The 22,930-nt window shown below is 37.9% G+C and overlaps 1 protein-coding gene across 6 annotated transcripts in view; it reads right to left on the minus strand.

Annotated features, from left to right (window-relative positions):
• Positions 1-22,276, minus strand: part of ANKS1B (ankyrin repeat and sterile alpha motif domain containing 1B) — a gene marked incomplete at its 5' end in the record, with an annotated part of 434,494 nt that extends 412,218 nt beyond the window's left edge. For all 6 annotated transcript variants that reach the window (XM_082773376.1, XM_082773377.1, XM_082773375.1 and 3 more), the window contains one exon: positions 22,143-22,276. In XM_082773376.1, the coding sequence (XP_082629502.1) occupies positions 22,143-22,276 (134 nt within the window). The remainder of the gene's footprint in view (positions 1-22,142) is intronic.
• Positions 22,277-22,930: the final 654 nt, after the last annotated feature.

Below are 22,930 nucleotides of genomic sequence, written 5' to 3' on the forward strand. Positions count from 1 at the left end.
TAAAATAAAATTAAATGGAAGATAGAAAAAGAGGACTCAACTGGTACAGGCAAGACCAGAAATTTGGTTAGGAGGAGTTGAAGGAATGGAAATAATTGAGTGAAAAGACTGGATGTGTCAGCCTTCAGGGTAAGGCCAAGACTTGTGAAAGGACACAAAGACTGAAACAAGAAGAGTGAGATGTTTGGAGTAAAGGCTACGTCTAAGACGACAGCTGGACAGATTACAAATACTGGACTTCCACTGTGTGAGCAGAAACATTTGTAAGACGCTCTCCCAGACCACATTTTCCTAACGTGAGTCCCATAATAACTGAGAAAATGTCAGCAACCCTTCTAGCAAAATACTAATGTATATGACCACTGTCTGCTCCAACCAAGCATTCAACTAAGGTACACAGACTTCTCTGCAGCATACCTTAAAATGCCATCTCTGCTGTTGACCTATATCAGGTCCATTTTGTTAGTGGCTTGCAAGCTTGATCTGAAACATGACTTTGGCCACATTTGCTCATGTTCTTCCATAAGCTGTTACTGTGCAGCCAGCCAGCTGTGATACAAAAATTGCGCATGCCTAATGTACATGAGTACATCACACCATTTTAATTTCTAATCTATCAGTTTGTTGTTGTTGTTGGTTTTTTTTCAAAAAATAAAAGAAAAAAAAGAAATTACATAGATACAATTACTTCAAAAGAACATAAGTCACAAGCTGAAAAGTTACTAGCACAAATAGGACTTTATAATACTTATTCAGCTCCTCCTTATGAATGCATAATATTTGATAACATGATCTACTAATTGTACAGTGGGGGTTTTTTGTTTGTTTTGTTGTTTGTTTGTTTTTTTTTTTTTTTTTTTTTTGGGGGGGGGGGGGAGTGGTGGGATGTTGACAGTAGGAAAGTCTCCTACTATTTTTTAGCAAAAAATGATCATTAAGCATGTGACTTTCATGGTATCCAACTTCATATCCTGAGATTTGACTGTAAGAGCACTGACTATTTGCAGCTGCTCTGGCAGTCAGGGCTGTGCTTTGCACTTTTAAATGGTATGTAAAACAAATATTCTGCAAAATCAGAAATAATGTTTTAGATGCTTTGAACTACCCATCTAGAATTATCCAGTAACAGAGAACTTAATCTCTCAAGGCTTCACATATCCATTTGTAAAATGGAGTAATAATACCCTGTCATCAGAGTTGTTTTGAAAATAAATGCAGTATGTTTGCAAAATTCTACTGAGCATCATGTGAGGAAAATAATTCTCTTTATAGAAATACCTGCATAATATGCACTAAAGGCATAAGACCACACTAACAATGAGGAAATGAAATAGTAAATAGCAACTTACTAAGTGAACATCATCCATCTTGTGCCCTGAAAGAGGAGAAAATTTTACCTGAAAAAATACCATGCAATAATGTCTAACAACATACACTCAGCATACAGTCCACATGCCACATTTCATGGGCAGACTGTCTGGAGACAAACACGAGGACAGAGGCCTAGTATCTGCCTTCATAAAGGTAGTTTGGATCTGTCCTCGTTCCTCAGCCAGCCACCTGCAGTTATAATGCTTCCAAAGCCAGCTAAAGTCTGGAAGAACTGTAGCCACATTGTCATGCCACTGAATCTGAGCTGTTAAGTCCTGCTAGACCCAAGCTTTCACTGGGTAGATTTCAGCTGAGCGTCATTCCTCCATGTATGTGAATCTAAGCAGAGCCATTTATAGATTATTAGCTGGCTGTAACTGTTGTCACTACCACAGATAAAGCAGGTGAGTTCATTCTTCACCATGCTTCCCAGTGCCTTTGGGTTTAAGAGACCTCAAATGTGCTGCATTACCTTGTATAGATCCATGCCTAAACTTAAGAGCTTTCTGAAACAAGACAGGCTTATAAAGCAGAGTGCAGAAATATATGACCTTGTCCTTCACAAGCCAACTCTTTTATCTATTACATGAATTATCTTTTTCTCTAGACAATTAGCAAACTGAGTGTAAAGATCTGCCTTTCTGTGTCTTCTCTTTAAATCTCTTCTAAATGAAATATACATACCCATACTTCTGTTTTAGATGATATAATCACCCCCAACGTTTGTTATAAACCGTTAAATTAGTCAATCACTGTTCCTGTCTGCACTTTTTTTGCTTTCCTGTACAAACCCTTACTTTAACTGTCTTATTCTTCACGCTTATTCCAAAGCATGTCTATTGTAAATCTGAAGCACTTGAGTGTGCTTCAACGTAAACACTTGCTTACAAGACATTAAAAAGAAAGACATTTCTGAACATGATACCCATCCAATACAATCTAGTAATATCACCAAAGTCAATCAAATGCTTGTGAATCCATTTTTTTTTCCCTCTTTACTGCCAGTAATCCCTAGTCACATTCTATTTTTCTTTTTGCTTATAGCTGTCATCTACATTATATGAAAATGTATCAGACATTCTGATCTTAAGCTCTTTTCTTAGATGTCTGAAGTACTTCATGTTCATATCAGATATTTCTCTACAGGCTTTTATTCCCTTATGAACTTAAGTATAATCAATTAAATATTCCAGCAACTCTAGGATGTTTGCTATTCTTAGTATAACAGTCTCAGTCCCTAGTAAAGAGCATACAACACAAGTATATTTCCATAGTCCAAGTAAGCATGACTTTTCCTCTATTTCATTCTCTTTCTTTTCAGTGTTAGATGGGATTAGGGGTGACTTTGGCCTATTTTAGTCTGACCATACTTGTCATTAGCTCATCCTCAGGGAGGAATATTTGGTTATTAGTATTATTATTTTCTAAACAAACACATTAACTTCTCTTTTCAGGCTACTACTATTTGTAACTACATCATTACATCTAACTATTTCCAGCTCAACAAAGTTTCCTGATTTGTTTTCCTGTATTATGTTGTTTCAGGTGATTCCCTTTGTGATGTTAACTACTAGAGAGAGAGAAAAATAGAAAGACAGAGAAAGATGGATGGGAAGAGAGAGGGAGAGAGATGCCTTGTGAAGGGAGAGCTAGAGAGTGAGACATGGGTGGGGTGTTGGATGGATGGATAGAGAGAGAAATGAATGGAGGGAGAGATGCACCAGAACATAGAGGATATAAGGAGATAGTGTGAGAGACTGGGAGAGATAGAAGGGGGGGGGGGGGGGGAGGGAGAGAAAGAATATAAAGACACTTGAGAGACCTCTCTGCTCTAAATCTATAGATCATCACATTTCAATAATTCTATACTTTTTAAAAAATATTTTCACCCCCAAAGAGTTCAGCTAGAAGCCATATATGAGCAGAAATTATTTCAGCTGATGAAAGTTAATATACAAGTATAAAACTTTACCATGGACAAGAATGGACTGATGATATCCATTTGAAAAGTATAATTGTGAAGTTCTTGCTAAGTCTATGAAAAGACAGACATTCTACTTTGAGAAGTTCGGTTCTATATTCTGTACTTCTCTGAAATCCAAGCAACAAAGAAAAGTACAAGTCCATTTCAAACACTGCTAACATTTCTGAAGCTACCACAAAAGCTCTAACACATTTCTTAGTCATTCAAAAAAGTTTCCACACAAAAATAATGCAGTTTAGAAGTGTTGTTGGAAGAGGACTCAATGCAATACAAACAGAACACTCCCTCACTTTGCCTTTACAGTCCAGTTTGACTTCCCCTTCTTGAGTTTTCGATAATTCCACTTTTTTATGTGAAACTTAAACTGAGATTCATTCAGACATTCATTTTTTTGTTCTTGTTTGTTTGTTGTTTTTTATTTTGGTGTAGTTTTCTGTTTTGGTTTGATTTGGTTTTGGTTTTGATGTGTTTTCTAGGGAGATGTGGGCTATGTTTCTTCTTTGAAAAGAAAATAATAGAATATGTGGAACTTAAGACTGATGAATTATGGTGGAAGGATTCAAGTCCCTTTCACCATTGTCTTGTTTTCCAAGCTAGCATCTTGGCAATAATGCTTATAGTACTTTAGTTTTTAAATATTTTTGAAACTATTTCAATATATATATGTAACTATACATAAACTTTGGGCCATGGAAAAATAATGTGTTGTTCGAAACAGTGGTTAGAGTGCTCTCTTAGGATAATGACAGATCAGAGACTTGAATTTGAGTCTCCCCATCAAAGGTGAGTGATAAATAAAGTTATCAGCTTAGCTACTGTTTTGGATGCTGTTGCACTCATTCTTTTTTCCGCTCTGAGAAACTTGTATCACTACAAGTTTCACAAAAGCTAGTGCAGTTCAATGCAAAAAGCTGGTATTTCTCCATTAAACTAGCTTATTAAAAAATAATAATAATAAAAATAATAATTAAAAAAAAAAAAGTTATCCATTTTAATTTTGCTACCTGTTTCAGTATGATTAGGTACCCTTCATGGCTATATCATATGTTCATGCACACCTGTGTGTGACAGTCAGACCAACACCTCTACTTTCTTGAAAATAGATGGGGGAGGGGGTGTGGAAGAGGGCACATCTTCATTGTCACTGTATCACTTGAGGAATGCATTCCACTAAGGAAAAGAGCTTGCTCTTTTCACTAAAGTTTAAATCTACAAAATGGACATATGGCTACCTGTGACTGTGCTCACTTCCAGATTTTATTTCCTTGGTAGGCAGGACACTACTCAAAATAACTTACAAATTTCTTCAGCATGCTTTCTCCTGTTTGTATTAATTTTTGGAGGATGGGAATACTAAGTCCTGTCTCATTAGCATTTAAGTAACATCCATAAACAGAGAAGTGTGTGAAGATATAGTGAGCAATGCTATTATTTACAGAAGATATTTAAGCTGTAGTGGAAAATCCTGATCTAATTGAGAAATTGATAGGCGAGCTCAGTATTGAGTAACAGTGAAACACACAAAGGCAACCTGATAGCATTTCAAATGGAAAAGACAAACTAAGAATTTGATACGTGTAATATTTAGCACAAATGGGAGCAGCAACACTCATTTACACAGTATCATTAATATGCTCAGTGTCTAGTTACTGAATACAATTCTGTTAGCCAAACTGCATTTTGTTAACTTGAAACAAAAACCTATTACTTCTAAGAGAAATTGGATTTAGGGCAGGGGTGGAATCACAGAACAACAACAAAAAAGCAGAAAGTAAATATAACTGAAATGTGATTTAATGTTTATGTGTGCAAGTCTTCAACATTAAATGAAGGAAACAAATATTTCAATCATTCATATCACTGTCAAGTTCTGTATGCTTAGATGCACAAGAATGAGCCTTAATAGTGTTGCAAAGGGAAAGAGATCTGTCATCAAAACTATAGCACATCTGTCTGCAATGATCTGAATGTTAGGGTGTGTGACTAAAATTGCATTTGATTAGAGGAGTGCACTGAGCAGTGCTAACAGGGACAGGACAGCCCCCTTTGCTGCTCTGATAAATCTGCACTCATTTAAATGGTTCCTGACAACTCCCTATGTGAGTGTCAATCCAGCTGATTTGAAAGGTAGCATCTGATTTTTAGTTACAGTAAAAATAAAGCAATCCTTTGCAGAGCTTCTTATGCTTTATAGAAGCTTCATCTGATGCCCAGCAAGTGTGGCAGTGCAATTAGCTGGTTCTCTGGAAGGAATCTCAATGAATATATAGATTGTTTTCTATAGAACTGGGAAAGGAAATACCCAAAGACCTAAATATAACTCAATTCTTTTCAGGAATGTAATGAATTGCCAATTTTACCAAAAAGTTCATTTCACTCAGGAAGATCTCAGCTGTATTCCAGACTTTTCTAAGAATCCCAGAAGACAGCAGTACTGCATGCTGCATGGTGGTTGCTGATACTGAAAATGCCACAGCATCTCACAAATCAAGAGACACTTGGAGAGAGATGTCTACCGTGAGCTGACCTTCTAGATAATTGTTCTTAATTCCTCTTTAGAGTATATTGGGAACTCACCCAGAGATGATGACATCTTGTGGCATTTAAGAAAGTCATATTTTCAAAGGAGATTTGGGTAATGAGGTACTATGAATTGAAGACTAGCCAAGATATTATACTTCTGTCCAAAGAGGTCTAGACACTCTGGCTCCAACCTTTAAAGAGTAATCCTGAGGCCTGCTGTCTCATTCTCTCTTGAGTTGTTGTTGTTGTTGTTTTACCAAGAATACATTTAAACAGAAACACCACAAAAGGATTCAGTTCCTTTCCTCTGCCTTTTTTTCAGAGCTGGTGGTTTTTGGTTTTGGCATTTGCCCAAGTAGCTAGGCAGATTCATTCACATATGCTATAAGTCTGTTGGGCAAAGACAAGACAACATCCAACCACTTGTGTCTTTTCTTGTCACTTTAAATACATTTATTTGCCATTTCATAGTGTTCATCAGTCTTTGAGGAAGGTGCTGAAAGTGGATCTCTACCTCTCACTCCAAATTATTGTGCCCCACATCCCAAAACAATCCTATCTCCCTGTTCCTCTTACTCTCACCCAGTATTCTATCTGTCCTTTCAGGCTTCCCAATGAATTTTGTTGTTTTTCCATGCCTTTCTCAATTATAGTTCTTTCTCCATTCTCCAAAAGTATGAACTTAAATCTCCATTTTTTCTTACAGGTCTTCCTGGCCTTGGGGTGGGTATCTGCAGCAAAGTGATCTTTTTTAAGATTGGCATAAGGAATTTCAGGATTCTTCACTTCCTAATTTTGTCCCCTCCCCTTGTTCAAGCCATGTGTCATAGTAAGAAAAAGGAAGGGGAGAAAAAGAGAGTGGGGAAAGAAGGAATGAGGAGAAAAAAAGACTATGAAAACAATACTTTGTTACTGAGGGAAGGGAAAGAAAGCTCTGCTTGTCTCTAACAACTATGGTAGTTAGCTGATTTATTCCCTGGAGGTTACCTACTGAGGTAGGCAGCCTCTCAGAGAAGATGCTCCCTTGGCTGTTTAGCAAACAGATATTTCTTAGCAACCTTGCTTGCTTTTTTCAAAATTTATTTCCTGATTCTGTGCCCTATTACAGCCAGGTGACTTTTAAAGCAAGAAGAGGAGAAGCAAATGTTGCATTGGTCTATTCGGTGGCAAAACAAACAAACACCACATTTATGCATTGGAAACATGTCTTAAGATTTATGTTGCTGTTTCTTCTTTACTGATATTTATACCCGTACAACTCTTACACGGTTCTGTAGCACTTAAATGATTCCTGTGGTAAGGATACGTTGTCATAACTGCTACTGGGTCTAGGTCTCTGAGTTTTCTTATACCCTCAGGTTTGATCAAAAGAGTGACAAGACCATATGATTAAAGTCAACTGCAAGTATGTCTTGGAAACTACCAATAAATACTACACAACCCTCACTGAGAGAAAAGAGTTTGAGTATCTATTATTACTAATACAGTCACACTATTTTAAAACTGGTTCAATTTTGTTTAGGCATGAGACAAGTATATAGTATTATGAGAAACAATATTAAAAACTACAATAACAACAAAAAAATATCAAACAAAAAAAAGCAGCCACCTGAAATTTATTCCTAAACATCCTAAACACAAACTTAAGAAGTAACGCTGGCCTAGTTTGAGTCAGTGAGCAATACAAGCCAAAGAGTTTTCTGAGGGTATCAGACACTTTCAACAAGGAAAATTATAAAATAAAAAGAAAGTGTTCTCATTTTAGCATAGTTGAGTCTTTTTTTTTTTCACAAGTTAATGCCTTAGAAGTATTTTGGAAATCTAACAATTGTGTGTGTGTTTTTGCTTTTGTTTTCCTGACAGCCCTTTAGTGATATAAATTCCCAGATCTTTCCTTTCAGCAAAAATTTAATTGCTTTAAACTATTATCTTATACTACATTAGACTTAATAGGAAATGTCTATAAAAATACACAACAATGCATTCCCATTGTTTTAACATCAGAATAAACCATGTTGTTCATATATTAATAGCTTAAAATGTCAAATAAACTGGTCATTTAGTAGGAGTTTTTTTAATTTTGATTTCTTTCTTTCAATGAAAGGTAAAGTTATAGTATATGCAGAGTTAACTGGCTTTCTTGAGATGATTGCACCATTTTAACAATAGTAATATATTTAAAAATATATATATCAAAGAACAAAAGACTGCAGTGTCTTCATATCTAGTTCAATATATTTCCATCTCAATATGCAGATTTTGGCACTCTCAAAATAAACTATCATTCTTTAGCAGGTGTAAAAACAGGTGTAAAATACACATACAGGTCACTTGACTAAAAATCTGGAACATTAACCCTTTGAAACATTTGCCACTTATTCCTTGAAGTGAAGAAAGCATTTAGGCAGGTGTCCTTTAAACCTTGCACCTCTTCAAGGTTCATTTTTCTTTCTAGTAGTCTTTCTTGTTTTTTTTTTTTTTTTTTCTTTTTGGTTGTTTTAAATGATAGACAATGCTTGGTGAATAAAGGAATCTTAGCCCGTGAGGTTCCAGATCTCACATTCCTCATGACCCCATCTCTCTGCCTCAGCAGACCACCTTTAAATCCTTCTGATGTCCAAACCTGAACCTGCTCCCCCAGATCAGTTTCTTAGTATTTAGAAGAGGTCAAATAATAGCATCACACCGAGGCTCTCATTGTTTTCCAGATTTCCTGCAAAATCTGCATCTGGATCTAAATCCTCTTTCTTGATTGCATTTCTGATAATCTTCATAAGACTAGTGTCACAATAACATCACAATCAAGTACTAAGGTTTTCAGACTGTTCTAGGAAGTTCCAAATCCATCACATACATTCTTCAGATAATACTAGATGGGTATGACCTCAAATACTGGCATTATCTCAGAATCCTTGGACCTGTAAATGTATGAACTTCTCATTTTACCTTTCTTTCACTTATTCCTGCCCGAATGAAAAACAATAAATACATAAAATGAGGCTGAAGGTTGAAGTTTTTCTCATTTTGGTTAAGCAGTGGCAACATGGCACGTACTGGTGATCAGGACTAACTTCATCTATTGTACAGCGGATACTCTTAAAGTAATTCATTAACTCTGATTAGCCAGCATAAATGGAGAAATGATACACATCCCACTTACGCCTCAAACTATCTGTCTAGGGCATGATATATATATAGGAGGAAATATTTCATCAGTGGTAAATGACCTTGCTGTTTCCTCAATAACTCTTTCCCTCTCAAGAAAAGAGGACAGACCACCCTTTTCCTGTATGCCACTTTTCATTACCATCTTCACAAATTACTTTCAATAACTAAAGTTTGATTTTCCTCACCTGACCTTTGCTGTTTCAGGCAATATAGTGGAAATGTTGTTCAAATGCATATCATTATTTGGAAAAAAAAATAAATAATAATAATAAATCTCCAGGGCCCTGAATCCCATATTACTCTTCATAAGGACATGGAACACACATCGGGAGTTATACTCTTTGTGAATTAATGGAGGCATCTCCAAATCCTCTGTTTACCACCACAAAGATAGTCTACATCTATGCTGTCAACAAATACACATGTTAGACAGCAACCTCAATATGTTGAGGTTGTAAAGGCAAGGAAGAAGGTGCTGGTGCTAAGTCATTCCACTTATGCGTATGTATTTGCCTTAATAATTACATTATTCCAGATTATTTTTCCCTGTGCAATGAAAACTGGTTTTGGGATGATTTGAGGCTGTATAATAGATGATATAAGAACTGTTTTATTTTTGTAAATCAAAGGTATTAAAAGCTGTGCTGGAATTTACTAAATCAATAAAACAAGCAAAGAAAAGGAACAGCAGTTTAATTCTGCACAGAAATGGATTCTATCCGTGTCTGTACTCCAGGAACAAACCACTGAACATCTGAACATATCTTTATACATTTGAACACATAAAATGCTACATAATTTATAGGGAATGTTCTTCACATAATACTTCATTAAGATGTGAAACCCTTGCTGTGGGATAGTATGAATGCTAAAAATTTGCATTTTTTCAAAGACCAATTGAACAAATGCATGGAAGAAAAATCCACTGGAGCTATTAAATACAAAGACAATACATCTGTCTTGGAAAGCTGCTGTAAATTGCTGGAAGCTGTAGAACTACATTCAAGGATATATTACTTACTATACGCTTGCTTTGCTGTTTAATCTTACCAAGACCAGCTTTTAGCCTTTAACTTCCAGACCCTGCTGGAGAAGAATACTGGGCTAGAGGGACATTCATTCTGACCCAGAAGAGGCATTCCTATTTTTTTCAGATGAACTATATAAGTAAAGTGAGAAATGAACTCCTTACAGTCTTCTGTTGGAAACACCAACTCAGTGGACACTTCTCACCATAATCTAACTGTGCTTTAGTTAGCATTTGTGAACCGATATTAACACCCTTCCTCAGTTACAGAAGTACTGTGAAAATATACTCATTAATGTTGTGAAGTAGTCAAATACTATAGTCACAAACAGCACCGAAAAGCCCAGGAGAAAAATGAATCATTCTTTTTCTAAAGAAGTGTTTGAATAGTGTTCAGTAAATAAGACTCATGGCTAAACACTGAATAGTAAGGATAAAAAATATTGAATTAACTACTCATTCAATAAGCATTGTCTATCCTGGGCTGCAACTGAGGTAAGGCCTTGTGGAAGAAAAGAGTACATGGTTGTGTAATTGTATGTAATACCCCCGTTCAGAGGGACAAATAAAAACTGCACAGACAACCTTATTTTTACAATTAACAACATCAGAATGATTGATTTTCTACATGCTTTTAGTCATGTAGAACTTTCTTGACTCTGAAAAAGCAGACTAAAACTCCTGAAATTCCACCATGTGGTGTCACCTTGACAAAGCTTTAACAGATGATTTAAGATCTCTATATCCAACAGCTTCTTCCACTTAAACTAATGGAGTGATTGACGGCAGTTTGCTAACTTCTACCTATTTTAATGTTAAAAGAGAATAAGACAGTTTGCAAATATATTTCACAATTATTTGTTATAGCAGGGAAATATGGAAATATCAGGCTTTGAATGAAAACTGTATTTCATTTGATATACATTGTCTCTTTATCCTGCTGAATATAACTCCTCTTTGCTCTGTTCCTCGTATCTTGACTCCTAAATTTGCCTCTTCCACTTCTCACCAGTGCTAATCTCCACAGTCGACAAGTCTCAATCCTTATACTCATTTCTTTTATGAAACATTTCTAGCATTCAACCCCCCCCCCCTTTTTTTTTTTTAATACAACCTGCTTACCCAAACACTCCAAACCAAGTCTCTCTCTCTCCCTCTCTCTCTCTACCTATCTACTAGGCACATCTCCACCCAGAACACATGCCTATTCCATGCTTTTGCAGACTCCATTTTCTGTTTATTACATGACTATTAGGCTTTTCAAATCAAGACTTACATAGTCTACATAAAAGTAAAAACAGAAGGAATAGAATTCACCACTGTGACAGCCAAACAACAGATTTATTACATATACTATAAAACACATGCTTTATTTCTGTATTCAACATATTTGGTCCTGCAAAAATGTACTTGTGCACATTATGTGAGAAGAGCCCTAACAGATCATTAGATCACTTGGTTATGCAAGATACTGCTCTGCAATAAATGTGCACAAAACAGGAAGAAGAGTGATTGCAAATTACTTATGAACATAATCTGACAAATTAGCTATACAGATGACAAGGAGGATATGGAAGTGGATAAATAATTACTTGAGAAAATTTAAAACTAAAAATAAGTGTAAATTATGTGGGTTTTTTTAGGATACCTTACCAATGACTTAATTGAGATTCTGGGGTCAAACTGCTAATACTAATATGCTGGGGTTTTTAATCTGCAAAAATATACTAGATACACAGATTCACTACTTGTATCTAGTGGCATCTAAAAATGACTTGGATAAGTCAGTAAGTAAACATGGAAGACCTTATACTCACAGTTAAGTCTCAGAACTGTCAGTAACAAACACACTGGAAAGTTACTTCACAAAGGTTTGAAATTCAGGCAACATGTAGATGGCAAATATCTATTCAAGCAGATATTCCCAATTCTCATTTATAAGATTTATTTTTACTTTATTTCATTATTATAATATATTAATATTAACATAATATAATAAATAATAATTAATGTGTTATGTACAATATAATACATTAATAACTGATATATCAATATTGATATATATAATAATATTTAATATATTTAATAATATATTTTAGTTTATAAGATTTATTTTACCTTCTCTAAAAGGCATGTCTTTACAGGATACTTTACTGGAACACTATAAATACTATACAACTTAAAACTGTTTCAGCACTTCTCTGAGATACGAAGGGTTAGGAAAGAAACAATCCCACACCAATCACATCATTCTTACAAGAGAAAAAAGTTATTAATGAGCAAACTCAAAGACTAAATACAATGCAGATGGTTTTTGTAGTGACTTATGTGATGGGAGAAATAAATAAATAAATAACAAATGTCTAGCTCAAGCATAGGAGAGTAAGTAGAACAGCAATAGCTTAGACAAAGCAAAATTGGGCCCACACTAGGAAAGAGATTCTAAATGATCCACTAGTGAACTCAAAATCCTTCCACCAAATCACTGAATGCAGCCAGTGAGGAAATTCATTCTTCCTAATACACCACTTTTCTAATTCCAGGCTCCTTTCTCTCAAAAGTGTAGGAAGAATACAAAGACAATTCTTAAAAGAATTAAAGATGCAGTGGGATGGTGTTGTGAATTTCACTGCCATTGAGTATTCAGATTCCAAAAGCAAGGAAAAGGGCTTACAGCAACAGTGTGCAAGGGTAATTTTAGGTCAACAAATCATAATACTTTGGACCTGGTATGTTACACAGGCTGTGATATGATATGACAGAAAAATTAAGGCTCACAAGGACCATCCACTTTCTCAAAGTAAGGCTAACTAGGTAAGGTTGTCCCAGAACTTCTTGAGCTTGGATTTCTCCAGGGACAGAGAATCCACAAAACTCAATGAACAAATTTCCCCAGGATTTGATGACCCACTTATTAAAAAAGTTAGTCCTACTTTTCTAGTCCAACTAGAATTTCATATGTGGCAGCTGCTGTCTGTTGCTTCTTGTCCTGCCACTACACACATCCAAGAATTCCAGCCCACCTTCTCACCCTTCCACTTGGTAGGTGAAGGCAGCACTGGCAGCACTAAGATCACCCATTAGCCTTCTCATCTTCACACAGGACAACTGGAATTCTCTCAGCCTCCCATTGTGCATAATGTGCACCAGCCCACAGTAATCTTGCCAGTCCTCTGCTGCTTATATTTTTCATCCAGAGAATCCACATACTCCACCATCTATGGGACTATACCTGAATATGGGGGATAACTTCCTTCATCGTGCCACCTACACCCTACCTAGCACAGCCTATATGTGTTTGGTTGGCCTTGGCTGTGAGACTCATGTTCAACTTCTTGTTCACTATCACCTACAGATCCTTTCCTGTAATGTTGCTTTCTGTACACTTGGTCCCTGGCCTATATGGGAGCAAGAGGTTATTCACTTCTAGCTGCAGGACTTGTCACTGGCTTTAGCTCAACTTCATGAAGCTCCAATCAGCCCATTTCTCTAACCTGCCCAAGTACCTCAGGAGCAGGTCATCTCATGATGCCCTCCATTATGGTATTATCTACAAACCTACTGTACCTGCATTGCAATCAATTTTTGGCCCTTAAATCCTGAGGAAAATCTGTAGTAGACACCATCAGTGAGAGTTTGCACTGTTGATCACAATGCTGCAAGCCATGAAGTCCAGCCAACTTTCCAACCATCTTATTATCCTCTTATTCAGTCCACAGCTCACTGTTTGGTCTGAAAGAGACTGCTCCAAAGTCCAGTTAAACAACATTCATGGTGTTTCCCTCATCTACAGAGGCAGTCAGCTCATTGTAGAGAGCAATTAAGATTGATCAGGCGCAATCTGAGTTTGGTAAATCCATGCTGGCTGTTTCCAGTCACCTTGTCCTTCATGTGCCTGGAAATGGTTTCCATGATGTTAGTTATGCTCTATAATTTTCTGTAGAAGAGAGAATAGGCTGATGTGCCCAGAGTCTCTTTCTTGCCCTTTCTGAAGAAGGCCATGACATTTTCCTTTTCCAGTTTTCAGAAACTTTGTATGTTTGACCTTTCAGTAGCCTCACAGCAATATTGGTCAACCCCCTCGGACATAACACATCTGGGACAACACATTCCCTTGAATTTAAGTGTTATTCTGGCATTCCTCTTCAATGTTTCTTTGACAGACAAACTTTGCTGCTAAGCTCAAGAACTTGGAAAGTCAAATTTTACCACCAAAAAACAAGGCAGAAAAGGGAGTGCTTAGCCTTTTCTCTGTCCTTTGTCATTGGGTCTGCTGCCCTACTGAGCAGTTGGTCCACTTTTCTTTTGCTGCCAATGTATTTGATTTTGCCCTGTCCATCCCTCACTAGTTTCAACTCTTGCTAAGCTTTTTCTAGTTCCATCCCTACACACTCGGTGCATCTGTAACAAACCTTTTTAAGTATCTTTCATGTATGCCTAACTTCCTAACTTGCCTAACCATCTAGCACTTGATTTTGCCCTTGGATCATGTAATCTTTCAATTTTCTCTGTTACCTAATGCCTACTACTATGTACAAATTTATCCAAATCAGCTATGAAATATGGAGAGAAATTCTGTGTTGTTGTTGTTGGTTTTGTGGGTGGTTTTTTTGTTTGTTTGTTTTGTTTTTTAACTTAGTAATTTAAGTGGTCGTACATTCCACATATACCTTCTATTAGAATTGCCCTTTTTCTGTTCTTCACTGAAATGTTTTACCCACAAAAATATTTAAATCAGGGATGCGGTCCAGTTTGAAATAAAATCACTCTATATCCGCTTTGGAGTGAACTAAATCTGCTCCCTAACTATATCAACTTGATTCCATTAGCTATAACTGGAACTTAGACACCTACCACAGACATCAGCACCTATAGAAACATATCTACCATTGGGTGTTTTAAACAGGAAGCACTCAAGATGTCATTTCTTCTTTCTTTAGAAAATGTATGTGCACTAGATCGGAAACTGTAAAATTATTTTAATAATAGCACAACCTCATGGAATTAAATCTCTCAGAAGCTCTTATATTAGATAGGCATACATTATTAGAAATTCATAGATATTAAATTAGGTACAGAAGAATTGTTATATCACTTCTTAAATGCAAAATGAACACATTGAAACTACTGTCATCAGGAAAAAAGTAATTAAAAAGTAATAAAAGTCTTCACATAAAGGCTATGAAGTTCAAATAAAATGTATTCCCTACTTCCCAAAAGGGGAAGAAAAGGATTTTCCATGTACATGAAAATTTCATATCAGTAGGCAGGAATTAACACCACTCATTATGTCTTACGCATTTAACATAAGAAGATGTCAAAATATTTTATCTTGAAGTAATAAAAATGATTAGGATGTGTACTCTGATTGGAAGTGGCCAACAGAAAAATCCCATAGCAGAAGGGAATTCTGCAGCTGTGGAACTTGTGTATATGCCATTTCCCCAGCCAAGCAGGCTAACCTTGCTGGAGGAAAGGGAGTGAAACTGTACTCTGAACAATATTGTCTCTTAGGGATTATATACCCGTAGCATGAATTAAAACAGTTTATAGAATGCTTCAGCTAGTGCTATTGTCAGGGCAATAAAAAATGGCCTATAGAGCTATAAGGAGAAGAGAATTTAGCTGTAGAATTTTTAAAACATGGATATGTTCTTCTTGGTCACCAGTGCAGTTACTGTAAAATGATTGTCCTAAAAGCATCTGCATTTGCTCATCATAACATTTCCAACCTTGACAAGTCACAAGATAGCAGACCTTTCAGATTACATCATTCTTCGTTGTTCTATTTCATTTATTTCCCCTCTTAGTTCTCGTAACACACCACCACTTAAAATTAGTAAAATCATTTAAAAATGTATAATGCAGCATTCATTCTATTGAATCACCTACATTCTATTGAATCATCTACTAACATCATCGATGAGGGAAAAGGGGGAAAACAAGATGGGGTGCAAAATACATTTTTATGGTCCACCAAATATTTAGACATTCACCACCTCCTAAAGAATTGTTTTAGTAATATTCTTTTTAGATACATCAGCTTTTCTTTCTCCTTCCCACCCCCCAATTTCTCCTTAAACTGTTTGTAAATTTTTTCTTATTAGTCTTCCCTGTCCCCATCATAATCTCCATCAGTCTTCCCAGCACTACTACATCCCATATCATTCTCTCTATGGGCAGATATGACCACAGTATATTTTACAGTATATCTACAGTTCTCAATCTTATGTATTTATTTATTTTTTACATTTGGTCCAACAGTTTTTAGAAAATCAGTAGAACGTAAACTTTAACAGCACTCAGGAAATAAGATGTGAAATGAAAAGTGAGAACTTTATGCACAGAGATTGACTAGAGAGCTGTGAATCCAGGGTCATGTTGAGCTCTAAGTGAAACTTCATCACATAAACTTTGTGAATTGACTTGCCCTTAACAATAAGATTTCTACCAGATGTCCTGAAAATTGTCCATATTGCTATCTTTACTTATTGTAAATATTTCAAACTGGTGAAGAAATTTCAGGAACTTTGTAGATAAAGCCTAGTCTAAACTTTGATTGAAAACATTTATTAGAAATAAGAATAAAAATAAGTCTAAGAAAGGTAGAAAATAACAAAATTAAGGTTACATTATAGCAGAAGCCTGTACATTTGAAAGGGCAACCATGCAGAATCAAGGCAGCAATCAACTATCATTGAACACTATATACTGAACACCATAAATTAAGCGCGGTAGCGGTCATTAATTTGCATTTCATACTGAAAGACAAAAGGAAGAAAAAATGAAATCTGTCTCCAAAAGACTTGAATTTCTTACTTTGACCGGACAAAGAAGGTAATTTGGGAATCTGGAAATGCTGGTTTGTGCTTGGGACACCAGTGCAAAAACTAGTATGTATTAATTAAAAGAAGTGTAACTAAAATTAGAAATAAGCATAGACTAAATGAATGCCCCATTGACCTATATGTAACAAATACTTGTCAGTTTGCTATCAGCACTGGTAACCTGGAATAAATACCTTTCGACATAGAAGCAAGACTAAAACTGAACTCAGAAGTATGTGAGCCCAGGAACCTGCTACAGCAAGCCTCATATAATAGAATCTCTATAAAAATCAACCAAAGAATTTTTTTTCTCTTCCTTCAAACAATGTTATGTGCAATGAAGAACAGAACTAGTGCCTCTATTTTTGTTGATAAGGGATCCTTTTGTTATTTAAATTAAAATGTGAAAAAGGCTGTTAATCTTTTAACTAAAGCTTTGTAAAATATTTTAATTTTAACATACTTTTTTCTCTACAAGCTGTTCTTAAGTGCGATCTGATTTGTCACAGGAAGTTGAGTGAATCGCAGGGCTCTGCACAAGGATAGAAGTAGATTCGTGTGGTTCTCAGCATGCACCAGGGCCATCAGGCTAAACCGTGGCTTTGCTGCGAGCAAGACACTGCTCTGAGAAACAGATGAGGAAACAGATTGCGACTCGCAGACTGACAATCTGCTTGCTGGGTTTCTTATACTTTAGAGAAGAAATATCTTGGGCCAGGCATATATGTGGCGTATCTGCACGAAGTAAGGATGAGCAAAGAATGGAGCCATTCCCCGCCGCCGCCTGCCAAGTGGAGAAGGGGAAAAAACAGCTCCATGCGGGCTGCTCCGCCCGCCCATGCTGTGTAATGGCAGGAGCCAACAAAGAGCAAAAATGGGCCAACTCACCCTTCCCTACTGCTCTATGCCAGTTCACATAGTAATTCATAATCTGTCCCTTAGTCCTGCAAAACATCCAAAGCTCCTTTAAAATGCAGAGTTTAAAAAGACTACACATTAGTATTTAATCAAGAACTAACCATTTTTATTTAGGCTATAACATACTAGTTGAGCAAAAAGGATTGTACGTGACTGCATATGGCAAAATGATATAAGGTCTCTGAGATCTATGAAAACTTTAAAGTTGTTTCTTTGTTTGTTTGTTTGTTTTACCAAAACAGTTTGAAAGCCTGTCTAAGCCTGTCTCTACCTAGTACTGAAAAGCCTGTTGGTCAATAAAACGGTGTTATGTGTATGTGTATAGTCAAAGACAGAAAAAAGAAAAAAGAAAAAAAAAAAAAAAAAACTAGTTTTGTTAGAAACACTTTAATACTTTTACTTAATGTATTAAGTCATTCTGTGTACATTTAATGTCTTGTGATACTGAATGACAGATTGTTAGAGGGACAAAAATCGAAAATTCCTCCTATTTATTTTCAATCAAATCCCTAAAAAACTTTTTTTTGAAGAAGAATTTTGAAACATAGTTAATATATTAATCCAGGACAATTCCAGGAAGTGGAATCTCAGAGGAAAGAGAGAAAAGAAAATTACCTTACTTTTTGGCCTTCTAAACTCTGAACAGTTTCTGAGGTGTCTCAAAATATCCTTGTTTCATAGTTAAAGAACAGATCCCAGCCCTGCACTACTGAGCTGATTTGGAAACTGTAGCCCACACAGAGGTGTGTAATGCAACCTCAGATGTCCTAGAGTGGAATCTAGCTGCATCTCCAACGGGCATGATTCTTCGTTAAGTCCATCAGTCCGTGCAGATGACTCAGAAACCCACGCACATCCAAAGCAAGTGCAACCAAACAGGTAGGTTTAAGCAACTAAATAACCCTGTCATCTGTTCCCTGAGGATTATACTTGAAGTAGTATGCTACCATGCCTTATGTTAACTTTTGCATCTGAGGAATTTACCCTCACTGTGCAATCTTTACATTCCAGAGCAAAGAACGAAGATTGAGATAAGGGGCCACAAACTGACCTGGGGCCTTGCAGCACATCTCCTGAAGTGCAGGAAGCTATACCATCCACACAGTCAAACACAATAGGTTGGTTGTCATTCCTTCAGATAAACTAATTAGGGCATGAAGTCTTACACAGCAGCCATTATAGATATCTGGGTGCCTATGACCTCTTAATTAAGCATATACCATTTTTATGCACTTTGCATGTACTGTGATTAAAGCACGTGTTAAGTCCTCACAGGAACTCGTTCTTATACCTGGATGTGTGCTTAACTAGCCTTGCTGAACTGTGTTGTTTCCTGAACTGCCATAATTTAGTATAATGATTTTTAAGTTAGAAGCCTGCCCTTTAAACATCAGATAATTTACTACACAATTAGCATCAATGAATATGTTCAACTATAAAATAACCATGCAGAGGCTTGCCCTGTTTTTCCCTCAAGTGCCATAAAAGGTGCTGAGTCAGAAAAAAAGTTATAAAAATGTAAATAGAAGATCAGAGTTCAGGTAGTTTGTTCCTCGTTTCAGATAACAATCAATGTGCATCTGTCAATTCATGAATATTAAATTTCATTCAGAAGGTACATAATTCCTGCAAAGCAAATTTCCACAAAGAAAGGCACAAGGCCATGAAAGGTTCAGCCACATCAACTGAGTTTTGTTCTTAGAAGAAAGGGAAGATAACTCCTACTTAGACCAACACATCAGGCACGGTGTTTGTCCACTTGCATGCTGAAAGACTTGAACTCTCACAGTCTAATGCTAGGAACAGCATTGCCAGAAGGAGAAACAAACAGTAATGTGTGCCTTTCTGGGGCACCATTTTAGGAACTCAGTGACAACTATGGTGAAATGCTAGAAGACACTGTCAAACACAATATCTCCTAAAGAGTCTACAAAAAAGAAGAAAAATGTGTCCCTATATTTTTTGCCTATCACTTTCTCTTCATTATAACTTTCAAAAGCACTTCTGCAAAAGCAGTTTTCAGTCTAATAAACCGTATGGAAAAAATACAAGCACAGCTACTTTTAAAGCTGCTGCAATCTGTTTTCTATTAAAAAATCTTCAGATCCCCCCCCCATCCTCAAGTTCTAACTTTTATATTGTGCTCCTCTAAAACTTGTTATTTTCAGTAAGCACTGTTCTCCTAAAGAGGATCTAGGTGTTAGTACAACTCCCTTTCAATACCTTCTGTTTCCATGTATCCTGTACCAAGACACAATCCTACTTCTTTGACTTAATCTTGCATGTCATTCTGGACCTAATCTACGGTTACTGGCATCAGCTCAGTCATATAACTTCTCCAACAAAGGTACACTAAAATACCTAGCACATATAACTCTTTCTGGAAAGCATGTTCAGTAGCTATATAGTAGCTTCTTCTTTGAGCATTTCTGGTGAAGTCAATGAAATTGTTAAGATTCCCTCTAAACAGCAAATGTTTACACACCTAACCACTACTGACTTCTTTTTAAATGTATGGAATCAGCTTCTTTGAGATATGAAACATTTTAGCAACTGTGTGCTAAATATTTGCTTTTGATTTTTGAAGTTATGTTTACAGAAGCCATAAAAATCCTTTATACCACTACAAAGAAACAGCATAAATAAAACAGTGCGTGTTTTACTTTACTCTACTTCTTTTTTAAGTTGAGTGCCCTTCCAGAAAAAAAAATACAGTTGAGTTTACAATGTGAAATGCCTAGATTTTGCGTGGCAAACAATTAGTACCATGACACATCTGTATATACAAAACACATGGTTAATGGGTTCTGTATACACAAAATAAAACACTTGTTTAATAAAAAGTGAAAAACACAAGCAAAGACGTTTCCTCTGGATATACAGAACTTGTGATATACAACATGAAAGTAGCAGTGCAAGAACATAGCACAGGTGCTAGCCCTGAAGAAACTCACTACACAAATCACGCGGTAGAACTGGATTATAAATGGCTAATCACTGTACTAAAGTGAACTTCCCTCTGTTATTACCAAAAATGGTCATCACATTTTTAAAAAGCCTTATATTTTAAGTTAAACCAATTATCTGGCATATCCCCTGCTAAGCACCATATGCAACTACAGCACAAAAAGCAATTGCACTCTGTGTTTTGATTTTAGTCAATGGGCTAGTAATTAAACAATAGTTCAATAAGTAATTGAACTGGAGCACCACAGAAGTTTGGTAAACTACGAATATGTGGACTGTTGTTGTTTACAGCACTAAAAACATCCTCAAAATAAAAAGGCTTTATAATAGAATTTATGCAACTATAATCTGGATAGTTACACGAAATATCTTCTGATAGGGAATACTGATATAATATAAATATAGTGATTAGGATGTACTGGCAATAGAATCAAAAATACATCTGTATTTAAGCAGTTTCCATTTCTCCAGGCCTTTTCCTCCTTTCACAAATAAATAAATAACTAGACTTAACAATCGATTCAAGTTCTAGGTCAACAGTGTGTCTGTTCATTTTGTCGTCTCCTGCTACAGCTAGTGTAGTATTCACCACTAGCACTGGGCTGCGTGCTGCAGACCTTCTCTCTGAATACTGCCAAATGTCATAAATGCCTGAGATCACGCTCTTGGGAGCGTGATGAAACTTCGCACCAGAGCCATGCTGTAAATTGTCTGAGACATGACACAGTTCAAGTTAAGTCCTTCCACCAGCATGGCCAGTAACCCAGTTTCACTCCACTAAATCCAGGTACCTTGAAAGTAATCCTGCTATTACCTAACCTGCTCCCTAAGTTTGACGCCCCTGTCTGGCTCGATGATCTCTCAGAGGAAAGATTCCCCGTCTTTGTTGTGTAGGCTCATTACTATGGCATGCCTAATTTCTTCTGCAAGTGAGGGTAGCAACTACGGGTGAGGGGGGAAGCTACGGCTTTCCACACCGAATTCTCCACACGCAACGCCTTTTCTGTGATTAACCCGTGATTAAAAGTAGTAATTTGGAGATGAAATACCAAAGGCGAGCGGTCGATACACCGTGCATGTTAGCCCGGCCATAGACATACAAGTTCTGCACCGCCGCTGGTAACAGAATGAACAAGTACCTCACTGACGCATTGAAGGCAAGAAATTCAGAACCGCCGTGTTAATAAAATGCCTGCCTGCGACTTTAAACACAGACACTCTCGTACTCGGCTGGAGAGTGAACCATTTATTGTCACTGCCAGGATACAGGGGTGGGAATGGAGATGAGAGGGGCGATGGTGATGGTGAGGAAGAGGAGGTGAATACCCCAGCGCCTGACGGGGAATGGTGCCCCTACCTCAGCAAGCTGGATAAGGGAATAGCTCCAGATCCACTGCCCAGGATCCCTCCTTTCCTCCCAGACAGGAGTTTCTCCACCAGAGCCACATTCCCCGTGCGAGCAGCCTCCAGCAGCTCCTGGTCCTTGCCCATGGCCAGGGACCGGGGGCGGCCCCCGCTCTCCACAGCGCGGCTCCGCTCCCCCCACAGCCCTGCCTCGGCGCGGCGCGGAGATTCCTGCAGTCCCCTCCACACCAGCGGGAGCAGCGGCGGGAGGGAGGGAGGGAGGGAGGGAGAGAAGGAGAAGGAGGAGGAGGAGGAGAATCACCTCCTCCCGCTTTCACTGGATCGCTCCTGGGTGGAGTGCGGGAGGGAAGGAAGGAGGGAGGGGGGCGGCTCTTCATCCGCCTCGCTCCCTCCCCGGGCACCCCGGCCTGCAGGGGCAGCCTCGGCCCCCCGCAACCGAGGCGGTCCCGGGGTGCGGTGGTGCGGGTGGGGGGGGGGCAGCGCCCTGACGGGGGGCGGCGGGGCGGGCCGGGGGGGGCGGTTGCTGGGGAGACGCTCCCGGGGGCTGCTCCCTCCCGCCCCGCCCTCCGCCCGCCCCGCCCAACGGCGGGCTCCGGCCCTTGGCAGCCGTTAGGGCTGCGCCGCCATCGGGCCCGGGAGGGGAGGGATGGAGCGGGGAGAGGGCCGGGGTCCGTCAGCCGCAGGGGTGCCCCCGGGGAGCTCCGGGGAGGTGGCGCCGCCTGGCGCTGCGCAAGGGGAAAGGGAGGGAGGGAGGGAAGGAAAGCGGGGAGGGGCCGCTGG

Source organism: Aythya marila, assembly GCF_965140915.1.
Source record: "Aythya marila genome assembly, chromosome: 1".
In the NCBI taxonomy this organism is placed as follows: domain Eukaryota; kingdom Metazoa; phylum Chordata; class Aves; order Anseriformes; family Anatidae; genus Aythya; species Aythya marila.